The following is a 15,322-nucleotide window of genomic DNA, read 5'->3' as shown; positions in this document are numbered from 1 at the left end:
TTGCAGTAGAAATAAGGAAACATTTTGTATGAAGATTATATAGACTCCATGCGTATTTTTTTCTGTTGGTTTTTTGAATTTATTATTGTTGATAAAAGAACATAAGGAAACTCTTCATCTTAGAATTATCTATGTTATTTATAATGTGATTTTTTTTCCATAAAGCAAAATTTTAGAATAAGATATTTTTGTTGATCAATGAAAAAAGATTTATTTTTAGCCATTTAACAAAAATGAAATTATGTTGTGTTTAAAAAATCATAAGTAAAAGTTTGTTATGCTGTGCATTTGTACCATAAGTTGTGATGTTTCTGGAATGAGTTTGAAGCAAAAATATTTCTTTCTTTGTTTGAACATAGTTGAACTTAGAATGATAAAGTTGAACAAACCTGTTAAGCTAAATTTTCTTCCTCTGCATAACTTTTCTTCTTTCAGGTAGAATATTCAACATAGAGAAAACAAACCAAAATAACATATTAGAAAATACTTTTGATAAAATTAGATTTATGCAAAGAAAAAGAAAGTACATCCTTTGATGAGCTTTTACATTACATTTTTTCCAGAGATATTTCATAAGTTTGCCATTGTATTTGTAATTGCTACCAATGATAAACAACATATGCAACACATGAAAATTAGATGAAATGTATTAATTGGTAAATGAAGAAAGAAAGAATGTTAACAATATTACCATTGTTTAAAGAAAGGAAATCATCATGATTGTATTTATTTTGTAACCTGTTAAACCTACAACAACAAAAAAAAAAATGCAAAAAAAGAAAAGTTGTTAGGAATAGATGAGAAAAATTGTTAGGAATAGATGAGAAAGAGGAAAGATGAAAAGTAAGAAAATGAAAAATAGATAGGAATATGATGATTATAATGAAAAAGATAAGAGGGAAATTGAGTGAATGAGATTTGAATTTGAAATTCAAATTCAAATTTTCAAAAGTTGTTAAGAAAGAGAAAAGTAGAAAAAGCTTTTAACATATCCAAATTTATGAATATGCCCTTTAGTATAGAAGTTGGAAAGGTATTGGGTCAGGGGTAGTGTAAGTCCGAAGTTGGTAAAAAACTTGACATTGCATCTTGAGACTTGAATATCCAATATTACCCTTTAAAATAGTTATGTAATTTTTTTAGAAACAGGGACAGTTGTGAAATTTTGGTAGGCATTTGTTTTCTTATATAGATAATAGATAGAAATAGATGCAAGATACATTGCATGTGTTAATGAACCATTCATTGTATGGGAATCCGTTTCCCACTTGTCTCTTACAATAAAAACCTTCCCTTTTCCCTTCATTTTTCATTCATCTTCTTTTTCTTCTTCTTCTTCTTCTTTCAACACCCCCTAATTTTCTCTTTCTTTTTTTGCCCTATTTCAATTAGGGTTTCCAATTTCCACGATTTCATAACACAAATTCCTCTTTTTCTCTCTCTCAATCTCTTATGCATAATTGCCTTCAATACTCACAAATCAAATTCACCGTCTTCTTCTTCTTCTTTGCTGCTTTTTTTGCACTCTTTGGAGGGTTGTTTCAGCTGCACCCATGTCTCAAGTCTTCGGCTTTTCTGGTAATTTCATTGATTCTTTGCGTTTTTTATTTGATTCATAGATTTTTAGGTTGTGGGTGTGTTTTAAATTTTGCAACCAAAAATAGTAGCATGCGGTTCTATATAATTGATTAGATGATGATTTTGATGTTCATAGGAAAGTTTATTTTTTGATGATGATTTTGATCTATTTTTTATGAAATAATTATGGGTTTGATCTTAATTCTCTTAATTTGTTATGTGGTATGGATAATCATGTGGTTAAGTGGTGAAATTTCAACTGGGTAATATTAGTTGTGTTATAGATCTATAAGATTAGTATTTGGGAGGTTTTGTATGACATAGTTTTGATTGATTAGCGGATCTGATTAGAGATATAAAGAGATTTTAGTTTTGATGATATAGTGAGATACTTTAGCATAAATTGTTTTAAGAATTTTACTTTTCTGATATCATAGGATTCTGCTTTGAGAAGTTTGTTTTGCATAGGTTTGATTTAAGCAGTTTTGTTGAATTTGATGGTTGTAACTTATATAATAGACATAGATCATTATGTTTATATGCTCAATTTGTTCATTCCTGATGATTTTGCACAATCGTTTATGTTCTCAGGTGATAACTTTTGCCATGGTGGGTTATACACAAACCCCAAGGAAGCAAATTTCTTCCTGTCTCTTGGCCCTCAAGTTGATGTCTACTATCCACCTCAGAAGAGATCACGTGTCAGTGTTCCATTTGTTTTCGATGGAGAATGGTTTGAGCAGAAGCAGAAAACATCTATTGAATCTTTGCCAGATGAGTGCCTCTTTGAGATCTTTAGAAGGTTGCCTGTTGGTGAAGAAAGGAGTGCATCTGCTTGTGTTTCCAAACGCTGGCTTATGCTTCTGAGCAATATTTGCAAGAATGAAATCTGTAGCCACAAAAGTACCTCCTCAAATGACGAGAATAAAATGGAAAGTGACTGTGAAGAGTTTGGAGGTGAGGGATACCTTTCCCGAAGCTTGGAAGGAAAGAAGGCAACCGATGTTAGACTTGCTGCTATTGCAGTTGGAACTGCATCACGAGGAGGATTAGGGAAGCTTGCAATCCGTGGAAGCAACTCAGAACGCGGCGTGACAACTCTAGGTCTCAAAGCAGTTGCTAGTGGATGTCCTTCTCTAAAGTCTTTCTCTTTATGGAATGTTTCTTCTGTTGGTGATGAAGGCCTTATTGAGATCGCTAATGGATGTCAAAAGCTAGAGAAGCTTGACCTTTGCAAATGCCCTGCAATTTCCGACAAGGCTTTAACCGCAGTTGCAAAGAAGTGTCCGAATCTGACCGAGTTATCATTAGAGTCTTGTCCTAGCATTCACAATGAAGGTCTACAAGCCATTGGAAAGTTCTGCCCAAATCTTAAGGTTATATCTATCAAGGACTGTGCCGGTGTTGGGGATCAAGGAATCGCTGGCCTGTTTTCTTCGACTTCTTTGGTTCTGACAAAGGTGAAGCTTCAAGCACTGGCCGTTTCTGATCTCTCTCTAGCTGTTATTGGACACTATGGCAAAACAGTTACCGATCTTGTCCTTAATTTCCTCCCAAATGTTAGTGAGAGAGGCTTCTGGGTTATGGGAAATGCTAATGGATTGCATAAACTGAAGTCACTCACAATTGCATCCTGCAGAGGAGTAACCGATGTTGGGATTGAAGCTGTTGGAAAGGGCTGTCCTAATTTGAAAAGCGTACATCTTCATAAGTGTGCATTTCTCTCAGACAACGGATTGATTTCATTCACCAAGGCTGCTATATCACTTGAAAGCCTACAATTGGAAGAGTGCCACAGAATTACCCAATTTGGGTTTTTCGGCGTCCTTTTTAACTGTGGTGCAAAATTGAAGGCTTTTTCTATGGTGAGCTGCTTTGGGATCAAGGATCTGGACTTGGAATTGTCACCTGTATCTCCTTGTGAATCACTTCGTTCATTATCGATCTGTAACTGCCCTGGATTTGGCAACGCTACCCTTTCTGTACTCGGAAAGTTGTGCCCTCAGCTTCAACAAGTTGAATTAACTGGACTTAAGGGAGTCACAGATGCTGGGTTGCTTCCATTGCTTGAGAGCTCCGAGGCTGGTCTTGTTAAAGTTAATCTCAGTGGTTGCATCAATCTTACCGACAAAGTAGTTTCATCCCTGGTCAATCTGCATGGTTGGACTCTCGAAATTCTGAACCTTGAAGGTTGTAAAAATATCAGCAATGCTAGCTTGATAGCAATTGCTGAGCATTGCCAATTGCTTTGTGATCTTGATGTTTCCTTGTGTGCGATCTCCGATTCCGGGATAGCAGCCCTGGCACACGCAAAACAGATAAATCTACAGATTCTTTCTCTGTCAGGCTGCACTTTGGTTACGGACAGGAGCTTACCCGCTTTGAGAAAATTGGGCCACACCCTTTTGGGACTAAATATCCAGCATTGCAATTCAATCAGCAGCAGCGCTGTTGAGATGCTTGTTGAACATCTTTGGAGGTGTGACATCCTTTCCTGAACTGCAAGATTTAATCTCACACGGCAATTTAGGCTCGATACAGAACATGCAGAAGTCTAGTTACACGGCATAGTAGTTTTTTGGTCCATTAACTTTGGGTCTTGATCATCATCCAGCGACTCGGGTCCCTTTTTCCGGAGTATGCAGTCATTTAACCATATTTTTTTGCAGATTCCTTTGATTGGAATTCTGTTTTTGGCACCATGTATTTGGTTGCTGCCTTTTAAATGGCTGCATATCTCTGAGAACACATCTACCGGGTTCTGGAGTTAGGAATCTTTGTTACTTTGGGTTGGCACCTGATGTTTTTAGCTCGGCTTTGTATCGGTTTTGCCACAATTTCTTAGTTCCCTCTGTCTATGTTTTTACAGTTATCTGTACCACGGTGTCCATAGGTGTTTTGACTCAAACGGAGGTATCGGTATTAGTGCTCTTGTTAGGGTTGTTGCAGTTGTCTGGTTCAGAGTTATGAAGCCTTATTTTCGAGGGCCTTGGCCGTGGCGGCAAGTTATACATGTCTGCCATGACAATCTTTTTCCATCGGGAAAGGTTGTTTTTTTATACCAGGCCCTAGTTTTTTTTAAGGCTTCATTTTTTTTATGAACTTGTCACTGTAACTTCTACATTGTGTACTGATGCTGATATCTGCCCTTTGTGTTTGTATGGTATATTACCACAATGATGAAATAAAATTTGCAGTTTCTTTCCAAAAGCATTTGTTTTGATATTCATGCATACTTTGATTGTATTTCACAAGTTTTTTAACTAAATTATCCCATTATCATTAAGCCATAATCAAAATTATCCCGTTAATGAAATTGTGTAACAACATTACCTTATTATCATGGGTACCCTATTATCATTGGTGGAGAAGACTTGATAGTAAATGTTGAGTATATAACATAATTGGAAGTGGTTCCATTCTTATTAAGTCATCTTCAGCATACAAAAGAAGCTGTGGTACATCTAATATAACTTCATATTGTCAATTGTGAGTCATAACATTACAACTTGACTCTAATTTATTATTACAAGGGTTTTCTCTACGGGTGCAAGTGGTTTAAGTTAACAATGCTTTGTACAGGTTGAGAAGTATTGCTTAGTAAACAAGTTGAAATGTAATAATAGAACAGAACATATGAAAGTAATTTTCTGTATAAAAAAGATATTTTTTTTTTTTGAGGTGGTCACGTTCGAACCCCGGACCTTGCATATATTATGCATTGTCTATACCAACTGAGTTAAGCTCACAAAGACATAAAAAAGTTAATCTAGTTTAACCACAAAGAAAGAAGATAATAATAATTTCCTTTCAAAATAGCAAAAACAATCTATTTATATGTAAAAGGTTCAATTTTTAAAATTTAAAGGGAAATGTTAACAAGTGTCTTTTTGTCTTGAGAATGATGTATTTAATACGTTGAAACTTCAAAAAGTAATTTTTTATATATAAAATTTACCAATTATTTCTATTTTTTGAATTCTTAACAAGTGTAATTTGTTAGCAAGACACTTATTCATAATTAAAAAAAATTATAATAGATAATACTAGATAGAAGAAACCAAGAGAATAATTGAATTATGCATGTGTACTTGACTCATCCATGGTCTATATTGTGAATCGTGGAGGTTCATGTTGCACAAATTTAAGACTTTAAGAAGATTTTTGAATTTGAATATGTGTTCCTTATAACATTTCACAACAAAGGTTTAGGTTCAATGGTTCTTTGTCAGAGACATAAAAATGACACATGCAATGTCACATGCATTATCCAATCATTCATGCACCACTTGTAAAGTCACCCACTACATGACCCACACCGAAGCTTCCATATACGTTTAATAGAGACAGGAACAGCAAGTTAAGTCTGGGACACAACACACAAGCCCCACTTGGGTCACTATAATTAATTAATTTCAAAAGATTTTATTTTTCTTCTTTGAAATTGATGGATATCCTCTTATGGGAGACATTGAGACCGATTGATAAATAAGAATAGGGAATCTTCTATTGTGAACTGGTCCTCTTATAACGACGCAGTAATAATAAAGTTGTGTTATTTGAACATCTATATATGTGACTGACTTTTGTGACAACCAAAATTTTACAAAGAAAATGAGATATTGACACAAAAACTAAAGCAATTGAGAGAGGAAGTAAAAAGATAATGTGAGTATGAGAAAGAAAGTTGTTACAAAAGTTGTCAAAAATGGTTATTCAAATATCATTTTTCGTAATAATATATTGGTGTTGGAAAATAAATTGTGACACCCTTTATTTTGTCAAATGAACTCTTGGGTAAGATGATCTTCATTTTTTTTTTTTTTTTGAAGGAAGATGATCTTCATTTTTTATTATCTTTATTTTCTCCATTATTATAGTTTTGAAAATATAAAATACAAAAGTGTAAAATTAAACGAGTAAGTTTTTTTATACATCTCAAAACATTATAAAAAATTTGTAATAGAGAAAATAAATGAAGATATCCTAACTTTAAACTCTCCACTTTCTAGCTTCAATTACACTGAAACGTGAGATCGTCAATCAAAACTTGAAACCTAACATGTTACAAATTAATGATTTTTTACTAAAGAATATTCCTGATATTCTTCTACTAAATCAATCTCAATATTTATTTTTTATGGTGGAAAAGATGATTGTTTATTAAATTAGTAGGACTAACGACAGTTTCTACAACTCTCTTGAAGCAAATTTGATTGTTTAACATTACAATGACAAACTCTTTACTAAGACATGTGTAGAGAATTAATCTCTTTTTTTTCTTTTTTTAGCGAGAATTAATCTCATTAAGTAAATAAGTAATTTGGAATTAATTTAATTATTTAGGTTAATCAAACTAGCTAATCAGCAGGATAGTTGCTACGCCAAATATGAAATATTTTTTGAAGGAAGCCGAAATTTTCTTAATTTTTTTTTGTTTGAAGAGGTTTGGAGGAAGCCAAATATGATTGTTATATGATAAAGATTGATAAGAGCATATTCCTTAAAAAAAATGATTAGAGCATATATATTTCAATGATCTAATAAGCAAAATTATTGCTATGCCAAAATTATTGCCGTTCCTTAAAGTTTTACATTCGTTTTGTTTGAAAATTGATGTTAAGAGTAATTTATGTATGACATGCACGGTCTTCAACCCAACGAGTTGCCTTTTACAATGGATAATACTATAACAGTTCACTTAACGACCCAAACCAAACAATACCTAAGGAAGTGGTGTTGGCGTTCTTGAGGGTGAAACGAAAAACTTATTATTATGGCCAAGAGATTGGTGATTGCTCATCCAATTTGAATACTATGAGGAGCTAGCTTCCCGTAGTGTATTTTTTACTAGCTTACAATAGTTTATCATTTTCTCTCTCTCAATTTTACTCCTCTTATCTTAATTTAAAAAATTGACTATTAATTAATTTTGGGTTAATTAAGTAAATGGTCTCTATAAATATTCAAAATTTTGTTTTTAGTCCCTATAAAATAAAATCATACTTTTTAGTCCTTATAAAATTTTCCATCAGCATTTTTAGTCCCTATCAAAAATTTTCCATCAACATTTTTGGTCCCTAAAATGCTTAAGGAAAATGTCACATGGACTAAAAAGTGTGATTTTATTTTGTAGGGACTGAAAACAAAACTGTGAATATTTATATGAGCTAAAAACTTAATTAACCCATTAATTTTTATGTCATTTCATATAGTGTGCTTCAAAATTGTAGTATCGTATATAATATTTATTAAAATTTTCAGATCATATGAGTTCAATGTACGGTTTTCTATAGAAACCTCAGATAAAAATAAGGGATATAAGGTCGACGTTGTGATTCTGGTGAAAGATTAGAAGTGAAATAAGGAGATTTTGATTTTTTTTTATTCCACACACAAGATATAATAATACTAACATATACACCATATATATTTTTTTTATATAAACATATACACCAAAAAAAAAACTCATAATCAGGGAATGTGTAGGCATTGGCTCTCACTATGCTAAGGATATTTTTCAATACTACACATTTTTTTCAATACTTATGAAAGATAAATGGTTAAACGTTTGTTTAGTTAGTTAATAGGGTGTGTCATTTTTTTGGTGCAATAGAGAGTGTCATTTTTTTTTAAGGAAGAGAGTGTCATTTTTTTTTTTGAAATTTAGAGAGTGTCATTTTTGTTGCCATTGAAAATAATAAAATCATTTAATATTTTTAGAATACAAAAAATCTCAAAGAGAAATTATGATATATATTTATACTTTTAAAAATAAAATGATATTATATTTAATGATGTATATGTATTGCTTCGACTACTATAAATTTATTGGACCATCTCCGCAACCAATGATAGTTTGGTGGTCAACGTTGCACATCTCGAATAATGTATGTTCCAACCACTTTAATTTTATCACTTTTTAAATATTTCGATGTTTTGTAATATCAACTTGAATGATGCGACTTTATTCACAAATTTATACTTTTCTTTTTTAACGACATGAAGTTGATGTTGTATTTTATAATATATCGACTTGAATAAATGATTACCATATTTTTTTAGTCATAACAAAATAAAAGCCACCACAACTAGCATCCGAGCATAAGAATGGAAAGTTAGATAAATTCATTGTATTGATGAGTTTGGACAGTGAATTCATAGTTTTTAAAAACTCTGATATGATGTAAGCAGCCGACTGAAAATGACTAGAAGAGTATACAAGAAAGCATATGGCACAATTCAATCAAAATCAATGTTTATAAACAAACGAATAATTCTGGATTATTTGATATGCCTCGTTAAGATTAATTAAAGGCTAGAATTATCTGACCTTATTAAAGGCATATATAAACTTCGGAACTGTTTTTTAAGTGGTAATCCAATTACCTCTAAAAAAAAGTGCTAATCCAATTAATTTAATAATTGCTAGCAAAAGATGTACGAGTATTCGTTTGATTGATCTTTTCATGTGATTCCATATGTCCTTGCCGAAAATAAGATTTTTAATTCCTATATTAATATCATTCAAGGGGTCATATTAAACTGTTTATGAGTATGATGAATTTTAGAGAGACTCAATTATACTCTAATGTTTGATCTTTAAACAATAAGATATTTACTGCCTGAATTGAGACATCATCCTTTCACTGTAAGTTTTCTCTATAAAAAAATTCAATTATCTACTCACTATGTAACAGGTCACAACACATTTTCATATTGTATTAACCCTACCTTCTGTCTTGTAGGTGGATAATTGAATTTAGTCTTTGTAATATGTTAAAGGATTAAATATATTTTTGGTCCCTATAAAATTGGAACTTTTAAGTTTAGTTCTTACAAAATTATAATAAATTTTTTACTAGCTACAAAAAATATTTACATGTAATTTTAGTCTCTGCTAAAACAATGTTTGTTTAATTATTCTTAAACTCGTAAATTTTTGAACGATTTTTCTGAGACAAGTTTAAAACATTACAAAAGGTTCATCTACTAAAATTTAGAATTTTTTAACATGAAATAAATTAAATATGTATTTTTTTCAAACGAAAAAAGTTCATGATAAAAGCAACAAAAAATTGGACTTCGAAATCAAGTTGAGAGAATTTTTTGCGGAGGAACTTTTAGTAATGTTTTTAACACATCTGCAAAAAAATTGTTCAAAAACTTAAGGGTTTAAGCATAATTAAACGAATTTCAATTTAGTAGGAACTAAAATTGGGTGCATAAATTTTTAATAAGGACTTCTTCAAAAAAAAAATTGTAGGAACTAAAAAAACTATTAAAATTTAGTAAGAACTAAACTTATAAAGTCTCAATTCTATAGGTATCGAAAACATATTTAACCTAATGTTAAACTAATCACCTACCACATTGTAATAATAGCCAAGATGGAAATAAATTAAAGTATTTCTTAAACAAAAAAGACAGTAAGGACTAAACTTATAAAGTCTCAATTTTATAGGTATCGAAAACATATTTAACCTAAAGTTAAACTAATCACCTGCCACATTGTAATAATAGCCAATATGGAAATAAATTAAAGTATTTCTTAAACAAAAAAGACAGTAAGGACTAAACTTATAAAGTCTCAATTTATAGGTATCGAAAACATATTTAACCTAAAGTTAAACTAATCACCTGCCACATTGTAATAATAACCAAGATGGAAATAAATTAAAGTATTTCTTAAAAAAAATATAAAAAAAAGACTAGAGTAATTGATAAAAACTAAAAGTCTGGGTGTGCAAAGCAACCAAATAAAACCTATCAACCTATTTAAGAGTACAAAATAAACAAGATAAAAGGAAGTTGGTGCGAACAACATCCAAATCAATCATATGCAAAACAATAATTTGTCAGATTTAAATGATATTCTCTCCAACTCCTACTAATATCTGGTTATTTTATATGGTTCAATCGATTGATGGTATGTACTTAGTTATGTATATACATACGGTGGCTTTTTGTTTATTTTTTAATCAATTTCTCTAGTTTATTATTACTATATATCTTTGCTGTATTTTTTTTTTGTGTGTGAAGGGACCATGTATCTTTGCTATAATTGCAATGTAGCGGAAGGTTAATTAAATTTTTATGCTCCTCCGTCCCTTTTTATAGGCCATCTTATAAAAATTACGAGTACTAACAAAAGTTGTTTGAGTAAAGATACATTGATTAAAAAAATAATATAGCAAAGATATATAGTAGGAGTAATAAACGAGAAATTTGTTATAAATGTGTTATACATTTACATAAAGGATAATTTCTTTAGTTTATTACTACTATAAATTTGTTATAAATGTAAGTTTTTTTTTTTTTTTTGAGAACAATGTTATAAATGTAAGTTAATATTATCTAATTGTCTTTTATATATAGATATATTTAATATTAATTTTTCATATTTTAAGATACATTGATAGTATTGATTTTTTTTTGAAGAAAACATTGATAGTATTAATAAAAATGTATTTAAAATTTGTAAAAAAAATGTATTTCGAAAAACAATCATTTATCTATCTAATTTTTTTTAGACAGTCTTATATTTAAGGTAATAATAATTATTATTTTTTTAAAATTATCTTGTAATTAGAGACGGAAACAGTAGTTTCCAATGGCTCTCCTTGATGTGGACCTTAGCCTAATCCCTTTGAGCTTTGTTTGTATAATTGTATCCGTGATTTATATTTAACCAGAACATAAAGAAACATAATAGAGCATCTACAAAGGAGGGAGGGGGAGAGCTATGAGAAGAAAAAACAAGGAGAAAGAGGAGTAGAGAAAAAATGACAAAAAGTTCATGATGATGAAGAACACATATTTGTCCTGTTTTTTTGAGATGTTTTGTTGAATATATGCTCTAACACAAGAAATAAAAAAGAGGAAAACCAAGGAATAGGAAAGCCTAAAAAACTCACTGCCCCTCTTTGCTTCTTTTTGTTCATATATTTATAGTACTACAAACTAGGTTAATGTTCCTTGTTAGATGGAAAGAAAAAAAATACATACATAATATGGGTGCTGGATCACATGGATGGTGCAGAGACAGTTGCACATCCGGGAGTCAAAGATGAGGGTCAAATAATAAGACAAGAACGGTTACTTTTTAGTCTCATAGTAAAAAAAAGAGAAATGATATTTGTACAACCATTTTGTGACAACTTTTATACAATTTTCTCTCTCATACTCACATTATGTTCTTTTCCTCTCTCATCCTTTTTCTCTCTCCATTGTTTTTGACCAATAAGAAGAGAGAAAAACAAGGTTGTCATCAAAGTTGTCTCCAAATAGATGTGTATATATATATATATATATATATATATATATATATATATATATATATATATATATATATATATATATATATATATCACTACTCTAAAAAAAATTGTCTAAATTTTAGGGTTACGGTCAATTTCTTTTTATCTTAATCTTTTCGTTTATTTATAGAGAAAAAAAGGTGATGATATTTCAAAATTCGATCGAAAGATCAGTGAAATCTTTTCAATAATTATTTTGGAAATCAAACACAAATACTTTATAAATAATTTGTCCTTTAATAATGTTCATAACTGTGCTTCATTTAACGCTTCGTTTGTCTAGAAAATAATTTGCAGATTGTTTTACCATTTTTTTAATTTTTTTTATTACTAGTATGAATGCAAATGGAAAGAAGCTAGTGATGGGGCAAAGGAATGAGCTTTCTGAATGGATTTTATTTTTTTTATAGAAATTATTGATGGAAATTAAAAATGATGACAAATATTGTAAAATTAAAAAAAAAATTGTCTAATATTTTTTTGAAAGTTATTTAATTGGTCGGACAAAATTAGGTACAACAACTTCTAGCAAAGGATCTCCTTAAAAAAAGTGGAGAGAAAGTGGAACTTGGTCAAATGGGCAACCATAACATCACCCAAGAAGTATGGCGGACTGGCTATCCGTGAAGCTCGTTTATCAAATATTGCACTTCTTGGAAAACTTATTTGGAGCATTCTCCATGACAAGCATAAACTTTGGGTTAAGGTGCTTTCACACAAATATATTAAACAAGGTTCAATTTGGAACACTGAAGCGGGCAGAAACATTTCCTTAGTTTGGAAGAGTATTTTAAAGGCATTGGAAGCTTTGAAAAATGGTTTCCAATTCCGTATTGGTGACGGTTCCTCCTCATTCTGGTATCATGATTGGACGGGATTGGGGGCTCTATGTCACTTGGTTGATTTCGTCAACATTTCAGATACCGTTCTATGTATTAAGGATGCTAGTAGCTATGGTTCATGGGATTGGAACAGGATGATGACTATTGTCCCAAATAATGTCCAAAGGTTGGTAGACCAACACACACCGCCTCCATTCTTCAATAGTTTGGTTCCTGACAAATGGATCTGGGGAGTTTCCAAACAGGGAATTTATTCTTGTTCGTCGGCTTATGATTGGCTTTTGGAACAACATAGGAGTTCGGATACAAATGAAAATTGGGATTGGATATGGAAGCTAAAAATTCCTAGAAAAATTCAACATTTCATCTGGTCTTGTATGCATAAAGCCATCCCAACCAATTGGTTACGACACCATTGCAACATGGCTAATGCAGCCACTTGTCAAAGATGTTCAGAAAAAGAAGAAGATGTTATGCATTGTTTGAGGGACTGTCCAGACTCTCGTTATGTTTGGGCAAACTTGCAGTTACTTGAATCTCATGGGTTCTTAAGTTATCAAACTCCTAATACTTGGCTAAAACACATGGCTACTGGACCAGCAAGTTTAAAGTTTAATGCTGCTATATGGTGGATATGGCGTTGGAGGAACAACATTGTTTTGGGTGATAAAACTTGGAAAGCCAGTGATATGATCCGACAAATTAACCTCATGGTTGAGGATATGGCTTTGTTGTCTACAACTGATTCATGTGCAGTTAATAATAGAATCAAGATCAAATGGAAAGCTCCCCCATTGGGTAAATTTAAACTCAATGTGGACGGAAGTTGTGACCAAAGTGGTGTCATCGGTTCAGGAGGATTGATTCGAGACGCTGCAGGAAATTGGGTGGCTGGATTCTCATCTAATGATGGTTGCGGCGATGCGCTTATTGCTGAGTTGTTTGGAATCTATAACGGTTTGGTCCTTTTGATAAACAATTCGGTGTTGCATGTTGAGTGTGAGACAGACTCCACTGAGATCATAAACCTACTTATGGACAGACAATCTCACTCCTTCCATGCTTATGCTTCTTTACTAGCTAAAATCACAAATTTGTTGGATCATCTCCCAGGTTTGGTGTTCAAACATGTGCTCCGTGAAGGCAATGTATGTGCAGATTTTTTGGCTAGGTTGGGAAGGAACTCTACTCTTGGAGTAACAACTTGGGTGACACCTCCTGATGGGCTGCTCTCGTTGCTCAACTTTGATGCTTTCGATTTCTAGTTAGCTTTTTTTTGTTTTTTTCTTATGACCTTCACCAAAAAAAAAAAAAAAGGATCTCCTTAAAAGAAAAAACTTCTAACAAAAGTTTCATTATTTTTTGTATTCTTCTATACTAAAAATTTCTAATAATTTGCAAATGAATATGCGGATTTTTAACACTCAACAACTACACTGCCCTTTTCTAAAAAAATAAAAATAAAATAATAGAGTACATCGATACAATATAAATTCAAAGTCCTTAAAAACAAAAATGATGAATCTGCCGACAAACTCAAAATATCCATATTAATAGCAAAAAATGACAAAGTACTTATGCCTACGAATATGACTATATTCAAGTCTCCAGAATACTCAAGTCTCTGAATCTGCAACGTTAACGCCGTCAAAGTCATTGATTGGATACACTGGCTAAAAGTTAATCTTTTAACCTGAAACAAATAAACATTGCACTAAAACGGAAAATCAAAACAAACCGAGTCATGAAAAAGATGACGAAATCGCAAAAACAAACAAAATAAGACTGAAAATATGTGGAAATCATTTATTTAACTAAAAATGAAGGAATGTCAATTCGGAGGGGTGATTACGTGGAAATCACACAAAAGAGCAAAGTTCATAACTTTGCCCTGTAGTTGAGATGTAGATTGCAATGTTTACTAAACCTACCAACATGTCATATTTGCTATTTTTATAATATTTTTCTTCTTCTTTGGTCTAAATGCACGAGGATGTTTATTTTCCGGTACATCATTATGGATTGGATTAGTATTTCTAGTGGGTATTCTTAATTCTCTTGAAACTTTTCATTCTAGATTAAAAAACGAAATGACTCCTCCCCCGAATTCCTTCGGGTTGTGAGACACATTAAAATGAAAATCGAATATATAAGACCCCACAAATAAAGAAAACTAAGGTGGGAATGTGCATTCTCATAGAATTCCATGTGGATTTTTTTTTTAAAAAACCGCAACTTTCCATATTCCTAGGAATTAATGTCAAGTTATGTGCCAAACATTTAAAAAAAATACAGATGAATCAAGTTTTCATATTTACGTTCTCGGGTAAGTTATTTATAGGAATAATTTTTATGTCACCGAAACAAACGTCCCCTTAAGTTTCAGGACTCAAAACATTTTGGATTTGTTTGCGAATTTGAAGAGAAAGAAATGTGAGGGTTTTGAAAATAAAGGAAGGAGCAAGTGGGGATTTAGAGAACTTTGAGGAAATGGTTTTAGGAGGTTTATTTTCTTCATAATACGAAATCTTCGGAATTTGGAGGACTCAAATTGTATTGGAAGAATTGAAAAACCCTAGTGCA

General features: G+C 31.6%; 1 protein-coding gene across 1 annotated transcript; it reads left to right on the top strand.

Annotated features, from left to right (window-relative positions):
• Nucleotides 1–1,311: 1,311 nt before the first annotated feature.
• On the top strand, nucleotides 1,312–4,788 carry EBF1 (EIN3-binding F box protein 1). Its single transcript, XM_085703076.1, has 2 exons — nucleotides 1,312–1,578; nucleotides 2,170–4,788. The coding sequence occupies exons 1-2, from the start codon at nucleotides 1,554–1,556 to the stop codon at nucleotides 4,074–4,076; spliced, it is 1,932 nt and encodes a 643-aa protein (XP_085559202.1). The 5' UTR covers nucleotides 1,312–1,553; the 3' UTR covers nucleotides 4,077–4,788.
• The last annotated feature ends 10,534 nt before the right edge of the window (nucleotides 4,789–15,322 follow it).

Source organism: Medicago sativa, chromosome 1, assembly GCF_051527215.1.
Source record: "Medicago sativa cultivar Bolivia chromosome 1, Bolivia_mono, whole genome shotgun sequence".
Classification (NCBI taxonomy): Eukaryota; Viridiplantae; Streptophyta; class Magnoliopsida; order Fabales; family Fabaceae; genus Medicago; species Medicago sativa.
The sequence above is the reverse complement of the archived record's forward strand: the minus strand, read 5'-3'. Positions and strand labels throughout refer to the sequence as shown.